The following is a 23,843-nucleotide window of genomic DNA, read 5'->3' as shown; positions in this document are numbered from 1 at the left end:
TAATAGCTTTGCTGGACATATTATTCTTAGTTGGCAGTTTTTTATTTTTTTTCTTTCAGCACTTTCAAGCATCCCATTCTCACCTGGCCTGTAGGTTTTCTGCTGTGAAATCCAGTGAAAGCTGTATTGGTGCTTTGTTTAATGTAATATTTTTCTTTTATTTTGCTGCAGTGAGTATTTTTTGTCTCTGATTTTTTGCTAATTTGATTATGATATGCCTTAGGGATTACCTCTTTGGGTTTAATTTGATTGATGACCTCTGAGATTTCTGTATCTGAATGGTGTCCTCTTTCTCCATCTTTGGGAAATTTTCACCATTGTTTCGTTAAATATGCCTTCTAGGCTTTTTTCTCTCTTGCCTCCTTTGGGAATTCCTACTATGCAGAGGTTTGTTTGCTTGATCATGTGCCATAATTCTTAAAAAGTTCCTCTTCACACTTTCAAATTCTTTTGTCTTTTTTCCTCCTCTGATTAGGTAATTTCACATGTGCTGTCTTCAAACTTACTAATTCTTTTCTCTAATCAAGTCTGCTGTTAAAACTTTCTTTTTTTTTTTTTTTTGAGACAGAGTCTTGCTCTGTCGCCCGGGCTGGAGTGCAGTGGCTGGATCTCAGCTTACTGCAAGCTCCGCCTCCCGGGTTTACGCCATTCTCCTGCCTCAGCCTCCCGAGTAGCTGGGACTACAGGCGCCCACCACCTCGCCCTGCTAGTTTTTTGTATTTTTTAGTAGAGACAGGGTTTCACCGTGTTAGCCAGGATGGTCTTGATCTTCTGATCTCATGATCCACCCTTCTCAGCCTCCCAAAGTGCTGGGATTACAGGCTTGAGCCATCGTGCCCAGCCAAAACTTTCTAATGAGTTTTTCAGTTTAGTTATTGTGTCCTTTATTTCTAGGGTTTCTAGAAACAGAGAAATCCTAGAAATAAAGGATTTGTTTGTTTCATTTCTTATTTCTTTTATTTCTTTGTCAAATATCTCATTTTGTTACTGGGTCACTTTCCAAATTTTATTTTTTTTTCTATCCATATTTTCTTGTGATTCTCTATTTTAAGAGGATTATTTTGAATTGTCTGTTTAACATTTCCTAGATCTTCACTTCTTCTGGCTCCATTACTGGAGCTTTGTTGATTTCTTTTGGTAAGGTCATAGTTCTCTGAGTTTTTACAGTTCTTGTGGCTTTGCTTTAATACCTTCACATTTTAGGAGATAGCTACCTCTTCCAGTTCTTGCAGGTGTGTTCTTTGGTGTTAGACCTTTACTACTTAGTATCAGAACTTAACTGCTGATATTATTATTATTATTATTATTATTATTATTATTTTCTGGGGTGGGGAGAATTTATAGTGAGTACCAGAACTAAATCACTGCATTGGAACTAACTTTCGTCCTGCCACTGTTTCCTAGTCTGGGGAAAACTTATAGTGAGCACTAAGTTAACAATGCCCTGGAGCTATATTGCTGCCCTGCCACTGTCTCCCAGTTTGTGGAAGACTTAAGCAGTCACTGGAACTCAGTCCCAACGTTTCTAGTTGTTTCTGGTCCAGTAGAGGCTCCATGGGAACACCTAGTCTTTGTTGAAATCTGGCCAGGGATTCAGGCCTTCCCACAGACTGTGTCCATGAAAGCACTATAGTGCCAGCCAGTCTCTTCAATGTGGTGTCCATACTGATTGGAGTGAAGAGTAACGGCCAAGATCCACGTGCCAGTTGCTATGATCAGTGTCCCACTCTTTGTCTCAGTTCATCCCATGTAATTCAGCCCTCTGGCACTCCCATTGTTCCCATAGGATGGGGCAAAAGTGGGCTTCCTGAGAAGATTCCCAGACTGGTGGGGAGATTGTATGTCCACTTCTATGTCCACTTTCAACTCCTTCTTACCTCAGAAACCAGGAGTCTAGGAAAATTCTCTATGAGTGGCATTATGCCAGCTTGATGGAGGGGGCTGTGATGTCTGAAATGGCCATTTTTCTTACCTGTCACAGCTTCTCTCATTTCTGAGGACCCCAGAGGTTTCTTGAATTCTCCCTTGAATTGTGGTGAACTCAGGGTTGCGTTCTCATCTTTAAGTAGTTTCTAGTTGTATTTTTTTGGAGGGAGTGATAGTAGGGGATCTTCCATTTTTATCACCTTGCTGATGTTACTCCCTCATTTCAATTCACCTTAAATTTCTTCCTGAAGCTTTTCAACCTCTTAATTGAACCTCTCTATTGGAAACACAAAATAATAACAGGAAGTAAAACAAGGATTCATTATAATCATAAAACAGAAACATAAAATAGACAGCTATCTATCTATACCAGTTGCATGTAAGTAATTGTACTGGTTGTTGCAGAAATTAAACTGATGAGGCTCTGCATCCGTTTCTGTGGAAAATGGGGAATGATTTTTAATTGCAAAGATAATAATGACATTGGAATCCTCAAATCTAGCCCTGATTCCCTAGGCCTCTCCTTTCCTGATACTTGTTGCATGTACTCTCTTTACTCCTTCTCTCCTTGCAATTTTTTTCTTACTCGGTTTTCTTCAGCACACCTCCTACCTCCCTTTTGGTTCTTCTGCCTCACTGATTGCTTCCTTTCAGGTTGGCTTTTTTTTTTTTTTTGAGACTGAGTTTCGTTCTATCACCCAGGCTGGAGTATGAGTGCAGTGGCACGATTTCAGCTCACTGCAACCTCCACCACCCGAGTTCAAGCAATTCTCCTGGCTCAGCCTCCCGAGTAGCTGGGATTACAGGCGCCCACCACCACACCTGGCTAATTTTTGTATTTTTAGTAGAAATGGGTTTCACCACGTTGACCAGTCTGGTCTCAAACTCCTGACCTCAGGCAATCTGCCCACCTCGGCCTCCCAAAGTGCTGAGATTATAGGCGTGAGCCACCTTGCCTGGCCTCACATTGGCTTTTGATGTTTCTCTGCCTAAGCCCTGATCTGCAGGTGCTCCCTTTGTGGAATCATCACTTATGGATCACCTTATGACTTACAAATATTGATGCTTGCCCTTGACTCTTTTACTAGTAAGCTCAGTCTAGACCAATGGTTTTAGCTTGGAGGTTAAGTAAGTAATTCAAACTCTAAATGTTCGAGGCTGAATTCACTATTAGCCCCCACAACCCAATTTGTATTTACCATCTGTGATAAAAACAGCATCATCTTCTTGGTCACTCATTCTGAAATAATACTCAACTGCTCCTCAACAATTCCCCTTTTCTCAACACCAATTCACTCTCTGTCTTGAAACACTAAGAAGCACCTCATTACACTGAAAGTAATATAAATATTTAACAAAAAGAAAAAATTACCCCATATACCTAATAATAGGCAAATATATTCCAAAACTCTTTCTTGGAGAAAACCCACATCTTTTCTCAGTCCCTTGGAGATGTAAACCTTACTATGTCTTCACAATGTAAACATCCGAGGAGTTAACTAAAACAATTTCTATGCCTAGCCCAGCTGGAACTAAAAAAAAAAAAAAAAAAAAGTGGCTTAAAAACCAAACAACTCCAAACTATGAGTAGCACTTCCTTTCCCCCAATCTAGTTCATAGCCTCCATAAGATCACCTATGAAGAGCAAATAAAAAATCTTAAAAGTCTTCTCCACAAATATTTTTAAAAAGTCATCTCCAGCTGAGCAGGTAAACTTAACTTTTTCCATCTGCCTGAAACACAGTTTGGAACCAACTTTTCTTCTATAAACTGTGATAAACTAGTGAGTTCTGTGTTATTATACATGATTCACGGCTAAAATTTTAGAATGAAAGCTGTAATATCTCTGTTTGCATCTGGGCCATGTGTTTATGTATGACTGCGATTGCTGATATATATGATATTTTTTCTACCTCTGGATGGTATTGCCAAAAGCAACTTGTAAAAGAGCTCTATTTAATTGTCTTAAAGAAAAAAACATAAATGCTTGTATAGAGAGAAATATAGAGACTAACTCACATGTTTTCCGAGTTCATACGAGCTGGGATCATTTTTGGTAAATAAAGCTAGCTCAAGTTTGTTGGTTTAATAAAAACAGGTATGTCTTCAGGTTATCAATGTTAAATATAATTCAAATATACATTTTTTTTTCTACCTGGGGTTACTAGTCAAACAAGCCACATTATCTCTATTTGACATTTAAGTTTTTAAGATTATAAATTCAACTTAAAAATAAAACATACAGTAAAAGTAAATTTCTTAATGTATGTCTAGCATGATGGTAAAGGGGAAGAAAGCTATATGTTTAAATTTTCTGGTGCTTTGCCTCAATGATATCTGATGGTTGCCTAATAGGTTATAAAAACTGCCAATAAGAAAAACAGCTTAAAAAGAGGACTAGCTTTGTCTAATGTCTCATGGAATTTTCATGAGTAATCAAAACATAATTTTAAAGAATAAGTCAATTAAATACATGTAAATAGGATGAAAGTTTACAAATAAACTTTACAAGAATGATTATGTTTTATAAAAATGTATCTGCTTAAATATGGTTTCCAAAATCTTTCTGGAAATTTGAAATCTTAAAGTTATACTCAGTTAAGTTAAAAGATAAATATTAATTGAATATTTAGATCATTTACAAATAAGATGAAATACAAAAACATTAATTACTGAATATAAGTTCACCTACTTGAGCTTCTTAATTGATACAAAGACAAAAGATATTTGGACCTGTTAGTAATGTGTTCTTGTTACATTAAAATAATTATGCTATGAAGGAGGCCTATGCCTTCAGAAATTATAAAATGGTTTGTTCACAACTTGCCTAATCCATGACAGAATGTTAGTATACAACACAAAGTTCAAAATCGCTTATTTCTCGTTGTTACTGGGAATTAGGATTATTAAGGTTAAAATTCGAACAAAAATATGTCATAAAACGACTGGAAATAATAAGAAACAAAACTCTGTATGCAAAGAATGTAATGAAAGTAGGATGTGTTTTTGGCAAGAAAAGTTATGAGGCATAAAAAGATGAATTTTGTTGAGGGAAAAGGAGAATAATTTTGTCCTAGTTTAGAGGTTATTTAAGATTGTTTTGTAATTTTAAAAAGAGAAGAATAAAAGACAAAAATTAAGTCAATATAGAAAGTTGGGAAAAGAGAGAGGCAGAGAGAGAGCCAAGAGCAAGCAAGCAAGTGAGCAAACTAGAATTTGGTCTTTTCTCTGTTAAAATAACAAAGTTTTCTTGATGTTTGTACAAGAGTTTTCATTACCTGTCCAATCATCAAATTATCAAAATAATTTTTCGTGCTCCTTGTTGTCTTTATCAGGTCCTTGATTACTTAAGAAAACAAAATATTAACAGATTTTGAAAGAAGGCCATGCATGGTGAATCATACCTGTAATCTCGGTGCTAATTTAGGAGGTTGAGGTGGGAGGAATGTCTGATGCCAGGCGTTTGAGGCTAGCTTGGACAACATAGAAAGACCTGGTCTCTACCAAAAAATGAAAAATTAGCTGGGCATGATAGTGCACACTTGTAATCTCAGCTACTCAGGAGGCTAAGGTGGGAGGACTGCTTGAGCCCAGGAGTTCAGAGTTACAGGGAGCTATGATTGCACCATTTCACTCCAGCCTGGGCAACAGTGAGACCTTGTCTCAACAACAACAAAAAAGACATTACAAGAGCAAAGTTTTTTGTTTTTGTTTTTTTTCCCCGAGTCTCATCTTATTTATTTGTTACTCAAAAAGTTATTTCTGACTGGATTCAGACTTAGAAGTAGAAGCTCGCAGAGAGGAAAGTCTGCGTCTCTTCGCAATTTGTTCCTGGCACTTTCCCTTAGCCTCCTTCATTCTTTTGGCCAAAAGTTTAGCATATTCTGCAGCCTCTTCTTTGTTTTTCTTAGTACACTGCTTCTTCAGAGCAATACACCGCCGTTTGTGCTGCAAGACACGTGGAGTAACAAGACGCTGAATCTTGGGTGCTTTGGTCCTAGGTTTCTTACCTTCTTTGTTTAAGGGCTTTCTCACAACATACTGGCGGACGTCATCTTCTTTAGAGAGATTGAAAAGTTTGCGGATTCTGCTAGCTCTTTTGGGGCCCAGGCGGCGAGGCACTGTAGTATCAGTCAGTTCAGGAATATCCTTCTCTCCTTTTTTTACAATAACCAAGTTGAGAACACTCAGATTGGCATCCGCAATGCAACCACGAACTGATTTTCTCTTTCTTTCTCCCGTTCTCCTTGGTCTGTAACAGGAATGCCCCTTACTCAGCAGCAGGTGGACACGGCCATGGGTCAAGACACCCTGCTTCATGGGGAAACCTTGTTCATCGTTCCCACCACGGATTCGGACCACATAACCCTTCCATTCTTCACCCAGAGCATCAGCAGCAACTTCTGTGGCCATACGCTTCTCATAAAAAGTACGAAGTTTGCGTTCATCGTCCACTTCAATGAGTTTCTGGCAGCCAGTGGCTGGGAAGGAGATGCTCAGCTTCATCTTGAAGCCAAGAGCAAAGTTTTTGTTTTATTTTTACAAGTATGCAACTTTGTGTATTTGTCTTTGAAATCTTTTCACTAGATGATATGGTTTGGAAATCTGTCCCATGCAAATCTCATGTTGAAATGTGACCCCCTCCAGCCTGGCCAACATGGTGAAACCCCGTCTCTACCAGAAAATTAAAAAAATAGCTGGACATGGTGGCATGTGCCTATGGTTCCAGCTACTTGGGAGACTGAGGTGGGAGAATTGCTTGAACATGGGAGACAAAGGTTGCAGTGAGTCGAGATGGTGTCACTGCACTTCAGCTTGGGCAATAGAGTGAGAACCTGTCTCAGAGGAAAGAAAGAAAGAAAGGAAGAAAGAAAGAAAGAGAGAGAGAGAGAAGGAAGGAAGGAAGGAAGGAAGGAAGGGCAAAGAAGAAAGGAAGAGGAGAATGAGAGGAGAGAAGGAGAGAAAGAGAGGAAGAAAGAAAGAGAGAAAGAAAGAAAAGTGACCCCTGATGTTGGAGGTGGGGTCTAGCAGGAGGTGTTGGGTCATGGGGGCAGATCCCTCATAAATGGCTTGGTCCCCTCCCTGTGGTAATGAGTAGTAATGAGTTCATGCAAGAGCTGGTTCTTTAAAAAGCCCGGCCCCCTCCTCATCAACTCTCTTGCTCCCTCTCTTATGATGTAATATGTTGGCTCCCCTTTCACTTATCTGCAAGCTTTCTGAGGCACTCACCAGAAGGACATGTCAACACTATGCTTCCTGTACAGGCTGAAGAACTACAAGCTAAAATAAACCTCTTTTCTTTATAAATTACCCAGTCTCAGGTATTCCTCTGTAGCAACACAAACAGACTAATACAATAGATAACTGAATATTGTTTCAAAGTGATCTGTGATCCTGTTTTATCAAGAGTTTTAAACCTTTTGACATTTTTGAAAACATTTGAACTCCTAGGATCAAATTCTAAATAAAGTGCTTTTGACCTCAAAGTAACTTTGGGATTTTCCAGTGGGCCCCTGGAAAATCTCAAAAGATTTGTTTTTTATCTTTCTGAAAGAGAGATATTAAAATAATTAGGGTTATGTGTTATTTGTAGGAATATATATTATTAATATAAGTATTAAAGAAATTGTATAAAATTTCTAGAAATCTGGTATGTCCTGGTATAATGTCATCAGTCATAATTCTAGTTATTATCTGAAAATGTTGCATGCCACAGAAATAACCAAACTTTCTTATCAATTGTATTGTAATGATCTCTCATGAGATTTTTTTTTTTTTTTTTTTTTTTTGAGACGGAGTCTCGCTCTGTCGCCCAAGCTGGAGTGCAGTGGCCGGATCTCAGCTCACTGCAAGCTCTGCCTCCTGGGTTCACGCCATTCTCCTGCCTCAGCCTCCCGAGTAGCTGGGACTACAGGCGCCCGCCACCTCGCCCGGCTAGTTTTTTGTACTTTTTAGTAGAGACGGGGTTTCACCATGTTAGCCAGGATGGTCTCCATCTCCTGACCTTGTGATCCGCCCGTCTCGGCCTCCCAAAGTGCTGGGATTACAGGCTTGAGCCACCGCGCCCGGCCTCTCATGAGATTTTTGACCATGGCCATTTAAAAGCATTTGTCATTCACAGATAGTTGTTTTACTCTGATACTTTCCCAAAATCAACTACAGACAAAATTCCTTTATCTTTAAAGAGGTTCATGGAAAAGACTCTGACAAGTGCAGGCTTCTGATAACGTTAAGATCATACCACTGAGCTTGGTAAGAATTTCTAAAAATCTAACGGCTAAACTGACTGATTCACAAAACTTCTAACCCAGGATTAAGCAGAACAAAAAGTAATTAATGGGAGTAAATAAACTGATGAGGATGATTATTATTTTATGGCTTTATTAAACCATTATATTAATGCTTTAATATTTTGTTTTCTAGATTTAAAGAACACTTTTTCTGTTTTTTGTTTAAGCCAGTTACAGCTTGCAGCAATCTAGTAAAGTATACTTTGGAAACAGATTTGAAGCATTTATCTATTCCCTACCTGATCCCTCCAAAATTCAGAAACTCTTATTGAGTATTATTTTCATGACAATATAGTTATTTATATAAGTTCAATAAAAATATGCTTTCTTTGTAATATGATATAATTGGAAACATTGGTTATATTACCAAGGCTTTGACTAGAATGTCATATTGGAGAATTATGTGCCTAGGATCAGCTATAACCAGACAGTTTTAATGAACTAAGGTTGATTTTATGAACCCCATAAAGCCACTTAGAAAAAAAAAAAGACTAGTATCTGGCTTCAAAGGATCCCAACCTTACAGGTGAGTGAGGAATGTCACTTCCTGGTAGGCCCAGGAGGCTCACAGTATTTTGAGAGGCTTGAGAAATGAGGAATTCATCTAAGTCTATAGTTAGGTGAAGTCTAATGCAAAGTCCCTAGCTTAGCTTTCTAGCTTGAAGAGGCTTTTATTTTTATTTTATTTTATTTTATTTATTTATTTTTAGACAGAATTTCACTCTTGTTGCCCAGGCTGGAGTGCAATGGCGCAATCTCAGCTCACTGCAACATCCGCCTCCCAGGTTCAAGCGATTCTCCTGCCTCAGCCTCCTGAGTAGCTGGGATTATAGGTATGTGCCACCACGCCCAGCTAATTTTGTATTTTTAGTAGAGACGGGGTTTCTCCATGTTGGTCAGGCTGGTCTTGAACTCCTGACCTCAGGTGATCCACCCGCCTCAGCCTCCCAAAGTGCTGGGATTACAGGTATGAGCCACTGTGCCCAGCCTTTATTTTATTTTTTAATTCTATGTTTAACTATTTATGTATATATATTTACTGTAATTTTTTTAGAGATGATGTCTTGCTATGTTTCCCAGGCTAGTCTTGAACTCTTGGGCTCAAACAATCCTCCTGTGTCAGCCTCCTGAGTAACTGGGACTACAGGCGTGTACCACTGAGTCTGGAATGGAGAGGCTTATAAAAGTCTAATCAGAGATTCCTTATTAAAAGTTCCAGCAAAGCAGATTTAAAAAGTGTCTGTATGACCAGTCACTATTCTTGCTTTGCTTATTTAAATAATCAGGCCAAATTTAATGAGACTAGACTTATTTTACAAACAAATTAGTCTTACTATGATTAGGTTTGGTAAACATGAGGGTGACTATAGAGAGAAAAATTATGTGCACTATAGAAAACTAGAGCAATTCAATTCTAGCCTTGTTCATTGTCTTTGAGGTTTTGTTATCTTTCTGCAAACTGGACTGTATCCTGAATTCTTCTAGTTTCCTCCAATATCTGGCTGTGACTCTCCAAACTAACATTTCCAATTTTCTCCCACCTTTCTGACTTGAAATCACAAAAAATAAATCTGCCCCTTTCCCAAAACCTTGCAAGCTGAAGCTGGATGACTTGATATAAACTTCATAGAAATCACCACAAAAGCTCATATTTAAACAAGCTTCATGCCTGTTTCTGTGTGGGCTACTCATAAAGTTCACCCGTAACACCTGATGACATCACCAGAGACATTCAGACAGCAAAAGAAGATGCTTTGCGCCCAATACCTAGAAATCTGCTTGACTGGCTACCCTCTGGACTCATAAATAGATCTTTTGTTTGTTTGTTTGTTTGTTTCCAGAGAAATGCCTGATTGCTTGGACCATATAGAGGCCTAACTTTGGTAGGAACGCACCTGCAACATTGTCTCCTAAAGTGAAACACAACTGTTTGTTTAATGGAACTGACCTGTTCTCCAGGAGTAAGAGATTTTTGGTAAGATAGGGTTGCAATCTATCAACTCAGCTTCTGAACTATGAAACTTCTTGGGGAAGGTTCAAAGGAGGGAAATGAAGGATGGCAGAATATGCCATCTGCAAACACACCACTTTGGCATAAGGATTATTTTTGATATAAAGACACTTTAGAAAAAGAACAACAGTGGCTGCAAGAAAGGTGCTCTAATCCTCCCCTTTTACTTTCTGAAAGTTGAAGACAAAACCCCCATATGGAAAAATCCTTCTGCACCGGAAAGAAAGTTCTATTCTTATTTTCAGTAATAGGAAGTTGAGAGGGGGAGAATTCTGTACAAACAAACCTGGTTAAACTAACCCTTATCTTCCTAGTCACTTCTCTACCCAGTTAACTACCCTAGTCCAAGCCCCTTTGCCTCATCACAGTCTCATAATTTACTACTCTTTGTCCAATTCAGTATATAAGTGTTCGATTCTAACTCGGTCTTTAGGTCTTTTCTTATGAAGTCTACTGTGCCACATAAAACTTATATTAAATAAATTTATATGCTTTTCTCTTTTATGTCTTTTTATACTCATTTCTTTTATGTCAATTTAATTCTCAGCCCTAGCCAAAAAGTCCTAAGAGGAGACAGGTAAAATTTTACCTTTCCTCCCTTCAATGTGCCTCCGCCCCACATATTGTCTGCTCCTTCATTGGCAAACACACCTTATAAGAACAGGCCTTTCCATTGCTTTTTAATTGTTTTTTCATTGTTGTATTGTTGTAGCTGCTTTTTAAAAATTGTTTTTTCATTGTTGTGGCTGCAGGTGCTTGCCAGGTGATAGGAACCCAATAAGTCTTCATGGCATTAAAAAAACAAGCTAGTCAATTATGTTGAATACAACTTCCCTTTCTGTTCTTACATTTTTTTCTTTAGCCTATTTTTTTAAGTAGCTTAAAAAATTTTTGTTTTAGGGACAGGGTTTTGCTCTGTTGCTCAGGCTGGATGCAGTGGCTCCATCATAGCTCCTTGCAGCCTCAAACCCTTAGGCTCAAGCAAACCTCCTGACTAACCCTCCTGACCAGTTGGTATGCAGGTGCAGGACACCCTGCCAGCTCTCTAGCCTGACTCTTATTACTTGAGACGCAGTGAAGGATATTCATTAAGTGTGCAAATTCAAGAGTAAGACTACTAGAGTTTGAATCCTAGCTTCAACATCTACTGGGCATGGAACCTGAGGCAAATTACATAAAAACTGTATACTCCAGTTGTACGTATGTAAAATGACAAAAATAATAACATCTGCTTTATAAAGCTGTTACAAGAATTAATGCACATAAATATATGATAAACAATTAACATAGGCACATAATAAACATTATGTGTTAGTTATTACTTTTCTCACATGAACTATTATCATGGTCTAACTATTTCTAGTTTCTTTATTGCTGTCTTCCTAAAATATACATTTGATCATATTACCTTGCTGCTTAATTTTTTTTTTTTTGAGACAGGGTCTTGCTATGTTGCCCAGGCTGGTCTCAAACTCTGGGCTCAAGAGATTCTCCCTGCTTAGTCTGTTGAGTATCTGGAATTACAGGCTCATGCCACCATTTCAGGCTGCTTTAATTAATAGCTGTGCACTATTCACAAGAAGAAGTTTAGCACTCTGGCAGAGAGCACATGTTTCTTCACAGACTAGTACCATTTCCTATTATTCAAGCCCATGCTCTCTGTTTCAGTTACTCGGGTTGCTCATCCTTCCTCAAAAGCTCACAACATGCCTTTCTCTGATTCTGTACATCTGCCTGAACTGCCCCTTGCCTCTTCCAAACAGGTCTCTTACTCCTTCTTATTCTTTCCTTTCCTGAAGATCCAGTTCTAATGTTGCCTCCCCAGCGAAGTCTTCCTGACTCCTAATAATAATTACAGCAATACTAAAAAAAAAAAGTGGCACTAGCTTTCCTTGAGAATTTACCATAGGCCAGACACTGTACTGAACACTTCACATTTATTATTTCATTTAATCTTTTTAACAATCCTATGTGATAGGGCTAATGTTAGTTTCCATTATAGAAATAAAGAAAAAAGTTAGCTATGTTAACTAGAATGAACAATTTATCCAAATTCCAGGAGGACTTCAGATATAGCTTTATTATGGCTCTAAAACCTTGTTAAACAATTATTTATTGAAGAGGCTGCTCTCTTTGGAAAGCAAGCAAACAACAAACAAAAAGGCTCAATTAAATAACATTGTTAACATATTATTCACATAGTGATTTTTGGTGGCAAGACATTTATTAATAGCCTCTCTATTTTTATTTTGTTTTTTGTTTTTTCTAGAGATGTTAATCATTAACTATGAAATCATCAGTGCCTATTCATTACAGGGATGTTATTCTCCCTGCTCTTGTGCTGAAAGTAATCCCAAACCATCTTCTGGAAAATTACTACTCATCTGGAAATTATAAGAGAAGGTTCTAAAGCCGAGAAATTTGAAATTCTTGCTTTTTAGTACCTAGTGATACAGATTTCATCTATGAAATTCTTTTGAGAAAAATTCAATTAGTGATACATTTTGTGTTGATTTCAAAATAATTCTTGTACTTTGCTTCTTCATTTGTGTTTCTTAGCTTTGGCTGGGCAAAAACAGAACTTCAACTGGCAAAGACACTGGGTCTTATTTCTGTCAAGGTTAGTGAATATTAAGGGCCTATCACAAGCTTTTTTTTTATAGATTGATGATCAAAAGGTATTAGATCTAATAGTTTAATAATGTGAGCTCTGGATAAGGAAGATATTTAACCATTATTATTTTACTTTTTTGTCTAGTGGCCTCAATTTATTCACTTAAATATTTCATTTGCCTGAAGTGTTTGAACAAGAGAAAAAAAAATCTGATCATTAAACTGAATTTGGCTAAATCAAGCAGAAAGAGCAGACCATTTCCAGCACTGAGCAGCTGCTGTTACCAGATATAAAAGGATGGAGAAATGTTAGTTATTTCTTTTAAAAAAACATTTAAAATGTTCATTTTTCTCCTGATAAAAAGGGGGTACGTCCTCTTTGTAAATAATTTTATTTCCTGTCTCTCACTGGAAAGTTCTCATTAAATTCCAAGCTGAAATTCCTTAGGAAAGCATTCCCTGACTATGTTGTATTGCCCTAGTGCATAATGATTTCAACCGGTATTTTGCCTAGGTTGAACTTATTACAATATAATTAATTAATAATTTGTCTGATCATCTGTTTAATCTGCCTTGTTCCATGAGGGCAGAGATTGTGTCTCTCTTATTCCCCACTGTATTCTCAGTTCCTAGCACATTCTTTAACACAGAGCAGATACTTAATGAATAACTTGAGTGACTCAGCGGATAAATGAAAATAGAACATGCACACTCTTAATACTCAGGAAAAACAACTGGATAACATTTTAGTAAGTTTCCTTCTTATATTTTTCTACTTTTTCATGGTTGGAAAATTTTCTATACAATTTTCTACACTATCTTTTCACTTAATATTAGCTAGTTTTACTCTTAATTATTTTTATTTAAGAAGAAATATAGATCCATAATAAAATGAACATAAATCCATGATAAAAGTTCAAATAACATGAAGAATGGAGAATAAAAGTCTTCTTCAACTGTTCATTTCCAAACCTCCAGTGAGGTAACCATGGTTAACAGCTGAGGTGCCTGTATTAGTTTCCTATTGCTGCCATAATAAGTAACCACATATTTAGTGGCTTAAAATAAAGCAAATGTATTATCTGGCACCTCTGTAGGTCTGAAGTCCAAAATGGGTTGGTAGAGCCATGTTCCTTCTGCAGGCTCTAGGGGAAAATTAGTTTTTTGTCTTCTCTAGCCTCTAGAAGCAACAGATATGGCTTTGCTACTGGTCCTTCATCACTGCGACCACTGGTTTGGTCTTCACAGCTCTTTCTCTTCTCTGACCCCCTTGCCCTCCTCTTATAAGAACCCCTGTGATTACACTGGGCCTATCCAGATAATTCATTATTATCTCCTTATCCCAGTATCCTTACTTTAATACATTTGCAAAGTCCCTTTTGTCATATAAGGTAACATATTCACAAGTTCTAGGGATTAGGACATAGACATCTTTAGGAAGCCATTGTTTTGCCTACCACAGTACATTTCTACAATTTTCTATAAAACACACACATTCCTCCCTACCCTTTCCATTATTCTAATATCTTCCTAAGAGAGATCTTTCAGGATGTCCCATACTTTACAATATGTGGTATGATTAAAATATCTACTAAATGTCCCTGGGATTTCAGAGTGTCACAAGATGCTTAATGAACAAAATCAATGTACAATTGAATAAAATTAATTACACTTGTAGAAAATTCTCAGCCTCATGTAGAACTAAACTCTCTATTGATTGGCTTTATGCCAATAGAGCCGGTGGTTTCTTGTTTAACAATGGAGAACTATACTCTTAATGAGACAGCAACTTTTACATTGCTAAAGTTTTTGACAGGACTTTATGTCCAGGTCATTATGGCATTTTATAATAGCACAGGATTTCAAAAAATGAGACACTGAAAGGCAGTTGCTCTGTTCTTGTATCGAAGCAATGTTATTATGACTTAGGCTGAAGTTAATGAGAAGGTCATGAGATGGAAATGGATTATAGCAGAATAACAAACTATTGTTAAATGGCTCACTGGAAGGAGGGAAGAAAAGTATTTCAGGCAAAACTGAAAAGGAATTTAAGGTGGTGCCATATCAAGATCATAATAGGAAATACATATAAATACAAGGAAATGATATAAATACACTAGAATGAAAGCCCTTTGGCTTTAATTACTTTTTTCTATTTGTATTTTATTACATATTTAATTTCCTTTTATTGAACTTTACCTTGCTCTGAAAACCATTTTTTTTTTTTTTTTTTTTGAGATGGCATTTCACTCTGTTACCCAGGCTGGATTGCGGTGGCACGATTTCGGCTCACTGCAGCTTCTGCCTCCCAGGTTCAAGTAATTCTCATGCCTCAGCCTACTGAGTAGCTGGGATTACAGGCACCCACCACCACGCCTGGCTAATTTTTGTGTTTTTAGTAGAGACGGGGTTTCATCATGTTGGCTGGGCTGGTCTCGAACTCCTGACCTCAAGTGATCTACCCGCTTTGACCTTCCACCGTGCTGGGATTATATAGGCATGTGCCACCATGCCCAGCCCCAAAAAACATTTTGACTGTTAGATATGAAATGCTTCCATAAAATAGTTTTAGCACAGACTTTTGTAGCAAACAGACTTGCCTGTAGCAATTGAACGATATAGTATAAAATACATTATAAAATCCTTCTCAGGGTCTATATTCTTATCCTGATTAAATGTATCTTTTCCACTCATTTTATTTTGTAACAACATTTATTTAGTAGTCACACAAGTATTTATAATAGGTTTATGTAAGATTTCCTTTCAAATTGCTCTGGATAAATATTTAAAGCAGACTTCACTTGTATATAAATCCTAAACCTCCTCCACTTCCTGTGGTTCCTATGCTTTAAAAAATGGCACTGCTGTGCATTCAGTTGTACAAGCCAGATATTTAAAAGTCGTCCTTGAAATTGTCCTCTCTCTTACTTCCCAAATACAATCTATCATTGTGTTCTTTGAGTTGTAATTCTAAAATCCCTATTAGTTCCCTTCACTTTTCATCTCCATTCTTAACACTCTGGTCTAAGCTACCATTGCCTGGACTGTGGCAATGGCCTTCCAAATGCTGTACCTACAGCATTTCCCAGTTTTCCTCATTGGAAGCAGCATAACCTTTCCCACTGTGATGCTTTCTTTTGCCCTTAGGATAAAGACCAAAATCTAACCTGACCCCACAAGTCCATGGAGAGAGGTGGCACTTGCTTAGCAATTCAACCTCTCCCCTTAGCAATTTAGCACTCTCCCCTTTGTTCTCTGAACTGCAAGACCAGTACAATTCTAGAAGTTCCTCTAATACGCCAAGCTCTGTTCTGCCACACATCTTTGGAGGGGCTGTTTCCTCTGCCTTGAAAGCTCTTCCCTCTTATCCATATCTGCCTCACTAACTCATTAATTTCAGCCCAGTCCATTTCCTCAGAGAAACTTACTCTGATTTTTCTTAAATGGTTGGATCCCCCACTAGGAACTCTCCTATTAGACTTTTACATTTGTATAAATGCTTCTATTATTCATGTCTGGCTCCCCTGGACTGTGTGTGAGCTCTGTAAGGTCAGGAATTTGTTCAATTTTTGCTCTCTCCTGTATTGCTGGTGCCTAGCACAATACCTGGTACATAGTGCTTAATAAATATTCATTGAGTGAATGAGTAACACAATTGTGTTCTTGGTGCATAAGGAAGCAGACGGAAAAAGAGAAGTAAAAAGAAGATATGGAAGGGACACAGGTAAGAGGAGGGAGCAAGAATAAAGAGTGATATAATTGTGATCTTAGATTCAGTAGGGTCAATCTTAAGTTGTCACTCAATTGAAGAACAACAGCAAAAAGAGCATGGATAGGCTTTGTGGTGTGACTTACTGTGAGGGTCAGTTATAAAACTTTTATTAGAGAAGCCAGAAATATATATATGTGTGCCTGTGTGTATGTGTGTGTGTAATTTTGATCAATCGAATACTCATATTTGGTATTAGTTGCCAAATTGTCTTAACTCACTTAATGAATATCTCGATAATAAATTAATGAATAACTAAATTGAATTCTAGTTCAAACACAGACTATGGTTAACAATTCTAACCATACAAATGATAAACAATGCTATCTCATATATTCACAGATAAAAGGAATTATTCTTTCCAATATTGAATGGTGTTTACAGCTGCTCATGTCCTTCATTTAGGTAGGAAGCTCCCTCTATCCGATACTTAAACATCAGCAGTTAAATGAAAAAAACAAACGAACAAAGAGGAATACAAATCTACTTCTTTAACATGATAATGAGTATTCTAATCCAGTAACTAATGATAAACTTAATGAAAAGGTGCTAAAACCTTAATTTTAAAACAAAAAATAAGAAAAGCTAATTGCTATCAACTTTATAAATATTGAGCCATAACAAGCTGTGAAAAAGAAATAATACTATAAAGAGACAAAAAGATAATTGACAGATATTGCAGAACTAGAAAAGTCCAGTCTGTCAAACGAAAGTTTTTAAATAATTTTCATTATTAAAATAATTCTTATTAAAACAATGAAAGAACAGTTGGACATAAAATATGATCTGTATATTGGCAATAACTAATTTGAATATATAATGAATATTATAGATATTATGCACATATATAATTTTTATATATTTCCTACCAAATAAAAAATACATAAAGTGTTTTAGCAAATGTTAAAAATACTTAGGTAATAGTTTAATCATAGATTTCTGTGGCTTAAAGTTTTATTGAAAATATATACATTTTTTGAGATGGAGTCTCATTCTCTTGCCAGACTGGAGTGCAGTGGCGTGATCTTGGCTCACTGCAACCTCTGCCTCCTGGATTCAAGCAATTCTCCTGCCTCAGCCTCCTGAGTAGCTGGGACTATGGGTGCACACCACCAAGCCCAGCTAATTTTTTGTGTTTTTAGTAGAGATGGGGTTTCACCACGTTGGCTAGCCTGGTCTCGAACTCCTGACCTCAGGCAATCTTCCCACCTCGACCTCCCAAAGTGCTGGGATTACAGGCATGAGCCACTGCACCTGGCCAAAAATAATTTTTTAAAATATCTTAAATAAATAGGTCTCCATGTTCTCAGATGAGAAGAGTAAATATAAAGATGTCAATTTCTATTAAACTTATTAATAGATTTTGTATAATCCCACTAAAAATCCAAGTAGCATTTCTTTTAACTTGAACAAATTTGTGTAAAATTTGGTTAGAAAATTTTCAGGTGAAATCAAATAATTTTGTGAACAATGAAATACAGTGAAATGGTTAGCCCTAATGGCTAAATATTAGGACAGATTAAAAGCAACAATAATTAAAATAACATGGCACTGGCCTCAAAATAGATGTGTAGAAGGAACAGAATACCCAGAAATACTAATACTGCTTTTTTTTTTTTTTTTTTGACACAGTTTCGCTCTGTTGTGCAGGCTGGAGCGCAGTGGTGTGATCTTGGCTCCCTGCAACCTCTGCCTCCCAGGTTCAAACACTTCTCATACCTCAACCTCCCAAGTAGCTGGGATTTCAGGCACGCACTACCACACCCAGCTAATTTTTGTATTTTTAGTAGAGATGGGGTTTTGCCATGTTGGCCAGGCTGGTCTCAGAACTCCTGGTCTCATGGGATCCACCTGCTTCAGCCTTCCCAAGTGCTGGGATTACAGGCTGCACCCAGCTGAAATATTCTATTTCTTCTAACAATTTAATAAGGGAGTATCACAAGGAAAGGGGAAAGGTAAGGACTATGTACAAAATTTTTTGAATAACAATACTCATACAGAATCTGTGTCCCCACCCAAATCTCATGTGGGGTTGTGATCCCCAGTGTTGGAGGTGGGGCCTTGTGGAAGGTGATTAGATCATGGGGGTGGATGAGTGGATTACTCATGAATGGTTTAGCACAATCTCCCTTGGTACTGTCCTCAGGACACTGAGTTCTCCTGACATCTGGCCATTTAAAAAGTGTGCATCACTCCCCTCCTCTCACTGCTCTGGCCATGTGACGTGCTGGCTCCCACTTTGCCCTCCACCACGATTGTAACTTTCCTGAGGCTTCTCCAAAAGCTGAGAAGATGCTAGTATCATGCTTCCTGTACAGCCTATGGAACCATGAGCCAATTAAACCTCTTTTCTTTATAAGTTAGCCATTCTCAGGTATTTCTTTACAGCAATGGGAGAACAGCCTAATACAAATACCAGTTTTGGTAAAAATAGTGGTAGATCATTATAGCAATGGCCTCCCGGGAATCCTGTTTCCTGGTATCCTTGGGACCTGGAACCTTGGAACCTTGCATCCTTGGGCTTGGACACATCACAAAGTTTTGGGTGGTTTGTTATGGAGCAATAGACAATTCACACATTATCTTATAGCATATACAGTAGTCCTCCCTATTTGTGGTTTTGCTTTCCATGATTTCAGTTAGCCATGGTCAACTGTGGTCTGGCAATAGGTAAGTACAGCATATTTTGAGAGAGAGAGAGATCACATTCATGTAAGATTTATACAGTATATTGTTACAATGGTTCAATTTTATTATTATTTTTGTAAATCTCTTACTATGCCTAATTTATAAATTAAACTTTATCATAGATACATATATGTAGGAAAAAACATAGTACATATAGGGTTCAGTGCTATTTGTGATTACAGGTATCCACTGGGGCCTTGGTACATATCCCCTCGGATAAGGGGGACTCCTGTACCAAAATACATTCCAGATAGTTAGAGTTAAACATAAAATTAATACAAAATAGAACTAGTAAAAAATAAATATTAGAAATGTGCAGCCCTCAGATGTTTGCATTGCTAGTTCTTTCTCATCATTCAGGTCTCAGATTTCACACTACCTTTGCAGAAAGAAAGTGTTCACTGACCACCCCACTGAAGTAGTGTCTCCCTCTCCCTTCAGTTTCTGTCATCTTACCTTATTTGTATCATCATAATTTATTGTGTTCATTTTTCTTTTTTCTTATTGTCTGCTTTCCTTACTGGAATGTAAGGTTTGTGAGAGCAAGAACCTCCTACGTATTTCCAGCTACAATATCCTGGTACGTTATGTCAACTAAGGAAAAAAAAACAGGCTTTTAAATAATTAAAGTTAATTTTATTCAGAAGTCTGACTGAGTATTGCAACCTGGGAGAATCTTTCAGAGAGTTTGTTATATTGCTCCAAAACATTATTTCACCCCATAGCTTAAACATAGGTGGTGGTTGCTCTGCATGTGTTAAGAAGTTACATTAAATGTGCTCAGAAATTATATTAATGATATGGTTTGGCTGTGTCCCCACTCAAATCTCATCTTGAATTGTAGCTCCCATAATCCCAGTGTGTCAATGGTAGGACCTGGTGGGAGGTAATTTAATCATGGGGGCAGGTTTTTCCCGTTAGTCTCAAGATAGTGAATAAATCTCACAAAATCTGATGGTTTCATAAAGGGCAGTTCCTCCACACATGCTCTCTTGCCTGCTGTCATGTAAGATGTGCCTTTGCGCCTCCTTTGCTTCCGCCACGATTGTAAGGGCTCCCCAGCCAAGTGGAACTGTGAGTCCATTAAATCTCTTTTTCTTTATAAATTACCCAGTCTTGGGTATTTCTTCATAGCGATATGAAAATGGACTAATACAGTAAATTGGTACTGAGATAGTGCGGTCCTGCTATAAAGTTAACAGAAAATGTTGAAGTAACTTTGGAACTGGGTAACAGGCAGAGGTTGGAAGAGTTTGGAGGGCTCAGAAGAAGACAGGAAAATGTGGGAAACTCTGGAATTTCCTAGAGACTTGGAGGGCTAAGAAGACAGAAAGACGTAGGAAAGTTTGGAACTTCGTGGAGACTTGTTGAGTGGCTTTGACCAAAATGCTAATGGTGACATGGACAAAGAAGTCCAGGCTGAGGTGGTCTCAGATGGAGATGAGGAACTTGTTGGGAAATGGAGTAAAGGTCATTCTTATTATGCTTTAGCAAAGAGACTGGTGGCATTTTGCCCCTGCCCTAGGAAGAAGCAGAGCATAAAAGGAAAACTTACAGCCTGATGACATGTTAGAAAAGAAAAACCCATTTGGTGGGGAGAAATTCAAGCCTGCTGCAGAAATTTGCATAAGTAACAAGAAGCCAAATGTTAATCACCATGACAATGGGAAAAATGTCTCCAGGGTATGTAAGAGGTCTTCCTGGAAGTCCCTCCCATCACAAGCCAGGAGGCCAAGGAGGAAAAATGGGTTTTGTGGGCTGGGCCTCCCAGGGCCTTGCTGCTTTGTGCAGTCTCAGGCTGCTCACATGTTGGGCCTGTGGGTGCACAGAAGTCAAGAATTGAGGTTTGGGAACCCTGCCTAGATTTCAGAGGATGTATGGAAACACCGGGATGTTCAGGCAGAGGTGTGCTGCAGGGGCAGGGCCCTCGTGCAGGACCTCTGCTAAGACAATGCAGAAGGGAAATGTCGGGTGGGATCCCCCACACAGAGTCCCTACTGGGGCAGTGCCTAGTGGAGCTGTGAGAAGAGGGCCACCATCCTCCAGACCCTAGGATGGTAGATTCAGCAACAGCTTGCAGCGTGTGCCTGGGAAAGCCAGAGACACTCAATGTCAGCCTGTTAAAGCAGCTGGGAAAGAGGCTATATCTTGCAAAGCCACAGGGGCAGAGCTGCCCAAGACCATGGCAACCTACCTCTTGTATCAATGTGAACTGGATATGAGACATGGAGTTAAAAGAGATCATTTTGGAGTTTTAAGATTTGACTGCCCTGCTGGATTTTGGGCTTGCATGGGCCCTGTAGTCCCTGTGTTTTGGCCTATTTCTCCCATTTGGAATGGGTGTATTTACCCAATGCTTGTACCCTCATGGTATTTAGGAAGTAACTAACTTGCTTATGATTTTACAAGCTCATAGGCAGAAGGGACTTGCCTTGTCTCAGAGAAGACTTTGGATTGTAGACTTTTGAGTTAATGCTGACATGAGTTAAGACTTTGGGGGAACTGTTGGTAAGGCATGATTGGTTTTGAAATGTGAGGACATGAGATTTTGGAGGGGCTGGAGTGGAATGATATGGTTTGGCTACATCCCTCCCCAAATTTCATCTTGAATTGTAGCTCCCATAATCCCCGAGTATCAAGGGAGGGACCTGGTTGTAAGTAATTTAATTAAGGGGCCGGTTACCCTCAGCTGTTGTCATGGTAGTGAGTCTTCACAGGCTCTGATGGATTTATTTATTCATTTTTATTTCATTTTTTTTTTTTTTTTTGGAGACAAACTCTGGCTCTGTTGCCCAGGCTGGAGTGCAGTAGCATGCTCTTGGCTCACTGCAACCTCCGCCTCCCAGGTTCAAGTGATTCTCCTGCCTCAGCCTCCCTAGTAGCTGGTATTACAGGCATGCGCCCCCACACCGAGCTAATTTTAAAATATGGGGTTTCACCATGTTGGCCAGGCTGGTTTTGAATGCCTGACCTCAGATGATCCACCTGCCTTGGCCTCCCAAAGTGCTAGGATTACAGATGTGAGCCACTGTGCCTGGCCTCTGATGGTTTTACAGAAGGTAGTTCCTCTGCACATGCTCTCTTGCCTGCTGCCATGTAAGATGTGCCTTTGCTCCTCCTTCGTCTTCTACCATGATTGTAAGGCTTTCCCAGCCATGTGGAACTGTGAGTCCATTAAGCCTTTTTCTTTATAAATTACGCAGTCTTGGGTATTTCTTCATAGCAGTATGAAAATGGGTTAATACAAGTAAAGTCTCATCAAAGTGTGGGTATGAAGTTACATCTGGTCATGAATTTGAGGCATAATCATTAATCCTGTCAGACATTATCTTATGTACAGGAACAGGCAAAGGCTAGGATCACTGAACTTACCTTTTGTAAAAATTCAGTGATTCAGGCAAGAGATGTGAGAACCTATTCCCTATCCTGCTCATGGTCTTCAAGGCATTCTTCCACAAGTCTGCTAACAGTCAATGAGTCAGGGGCTTTGTGAAACATTGCTGGCAAAGGAGTAGAATGAGCAAATGGCTTCTCATCTTTGCTACTTTGTTTCATAATCATCAGCATCCAATAGATATCTGTGGAATTAATGAATAAATGGAAGATATTCTGGCAGTGTATTCACTTTCTAGGAAAACCTAAATTTGACTACATAGCATGAAACCTCTCACAAAGTGCAATAGCAAAAGAAACAAATAAAAGGAAAAGAGAGACAAGAGAATGGGAAAAGCAATAGCATAAAATATGGCAAAGGCTAATGTTACTTATTTATAAATATATTATTCAAATTCATATGCAAAACATAAATATGTAAACAAAGAATTTACATCAGAGGACACAGAGATAGTTTAGAAACACAAGAAAAACATCAGATCTTGATAGTAACCAAAGAATTACAAATATAGTAACCTAGGGGTAACATTTCATACCAAAGAATTTAAAGGAAAAAAAAGTATGATTTGGTGTTGGGTTGTGTATTCTGATAGCGCTGTAAGTTTGTTCATTTTGGAAAGCAATATCATTTATAGTTATTAAAATGTTTTTGAATATTTTGACCCCAGATTCCTATTTCAGGAAAATTATACAAAGTAATTCAACAGATTTAAAAAGCCAAAGCACAAAAGATACTCTTTACAATATTATTATCATAGTAAAACTTAAAAACTTCGCATTGTGCAGTAGAGGGACAATTACTTTGGCTGAGGCATCAATAATGGATGGAATTTTATCTCACCATTAAATGTTAAAATTGTGAGGATTATGAAGCAGCATGGAAACGTTTGTAGTACTCGATGAAATGCAGAACTTAAAACTGAATGCACATAACAAAGAGAATGGTGGGCCATACATATACACGAGCTGTGTCTCTTCCAGATAGGCTTTAGTTCTATAATTACGGAAGATACTCAAGAAACAAAAACTTAACTAGTTTCCCATGTTTATCCTTTCACCATGTAAGAGACCCCAAGCCTCTGAATTGCAGCGCCCACCCACATTTTCCATTTATAGTTTATCCAATTTATCATCTTTTTGTGCCAGAATGCTT

At 38.2% G+C, this 23,843-nt stretch overlaps 1 protein-coding gene across 1 annotated transcript; it reads right to left on the bottom strand.

The window, feature by feature from the left end:
- Positions 1–5,647: 5,647 nt before the first annotated feature.
- Positions 5,648–6,447, bottom strand: LOC117092123 (40S ribosomal protein S6-like). The gene has a single exon (XM_033225340.1). The coding sequence runs from the start codon at positions 6,430–6,432 to the stop codon at positions 5,683–5,685; it is 750 nt and encodes a 249-aa protein (XP_033081231.1). The 5' UTR covers positions 6,433–6,447; the 3' UTR covers positions 5,648–5,682.
- Between the last annotated feature and the right edge of the window lie 17,396 nt (positions 6,448–23,843).

This window comes from Trachypithecus francoisi, unplaced genomic scaffold (assembly GCF_009764315.1).
Source record: "Trachypithecus francoisi isolate TF-2019V2 unplaced genomic scaffold, Tfra_2.0 Lachesis_group12, whole genome shotgun sequence".
In the NCBI taxonomy this organism is placed as follows: domain Eukaryota; kingdom Metazoa; phylum Chordata; class Mammalia; order Primates; family Cercopithecidae; genus Trachypithecus; species Trachypithecus francoisi.
This window is presented reverse-complemented; position numbering and strand designations above follow the sequence as displayed.

Coding starts and splice junctions, on each gene's coding strand:
- LOC117092123 (XM_033225340.1), bottom strand. CDS start 6,432: ATGAAGCTGAGCATCTCCTTCCCAGCCACTGGCTGCCAGAAACTCATT.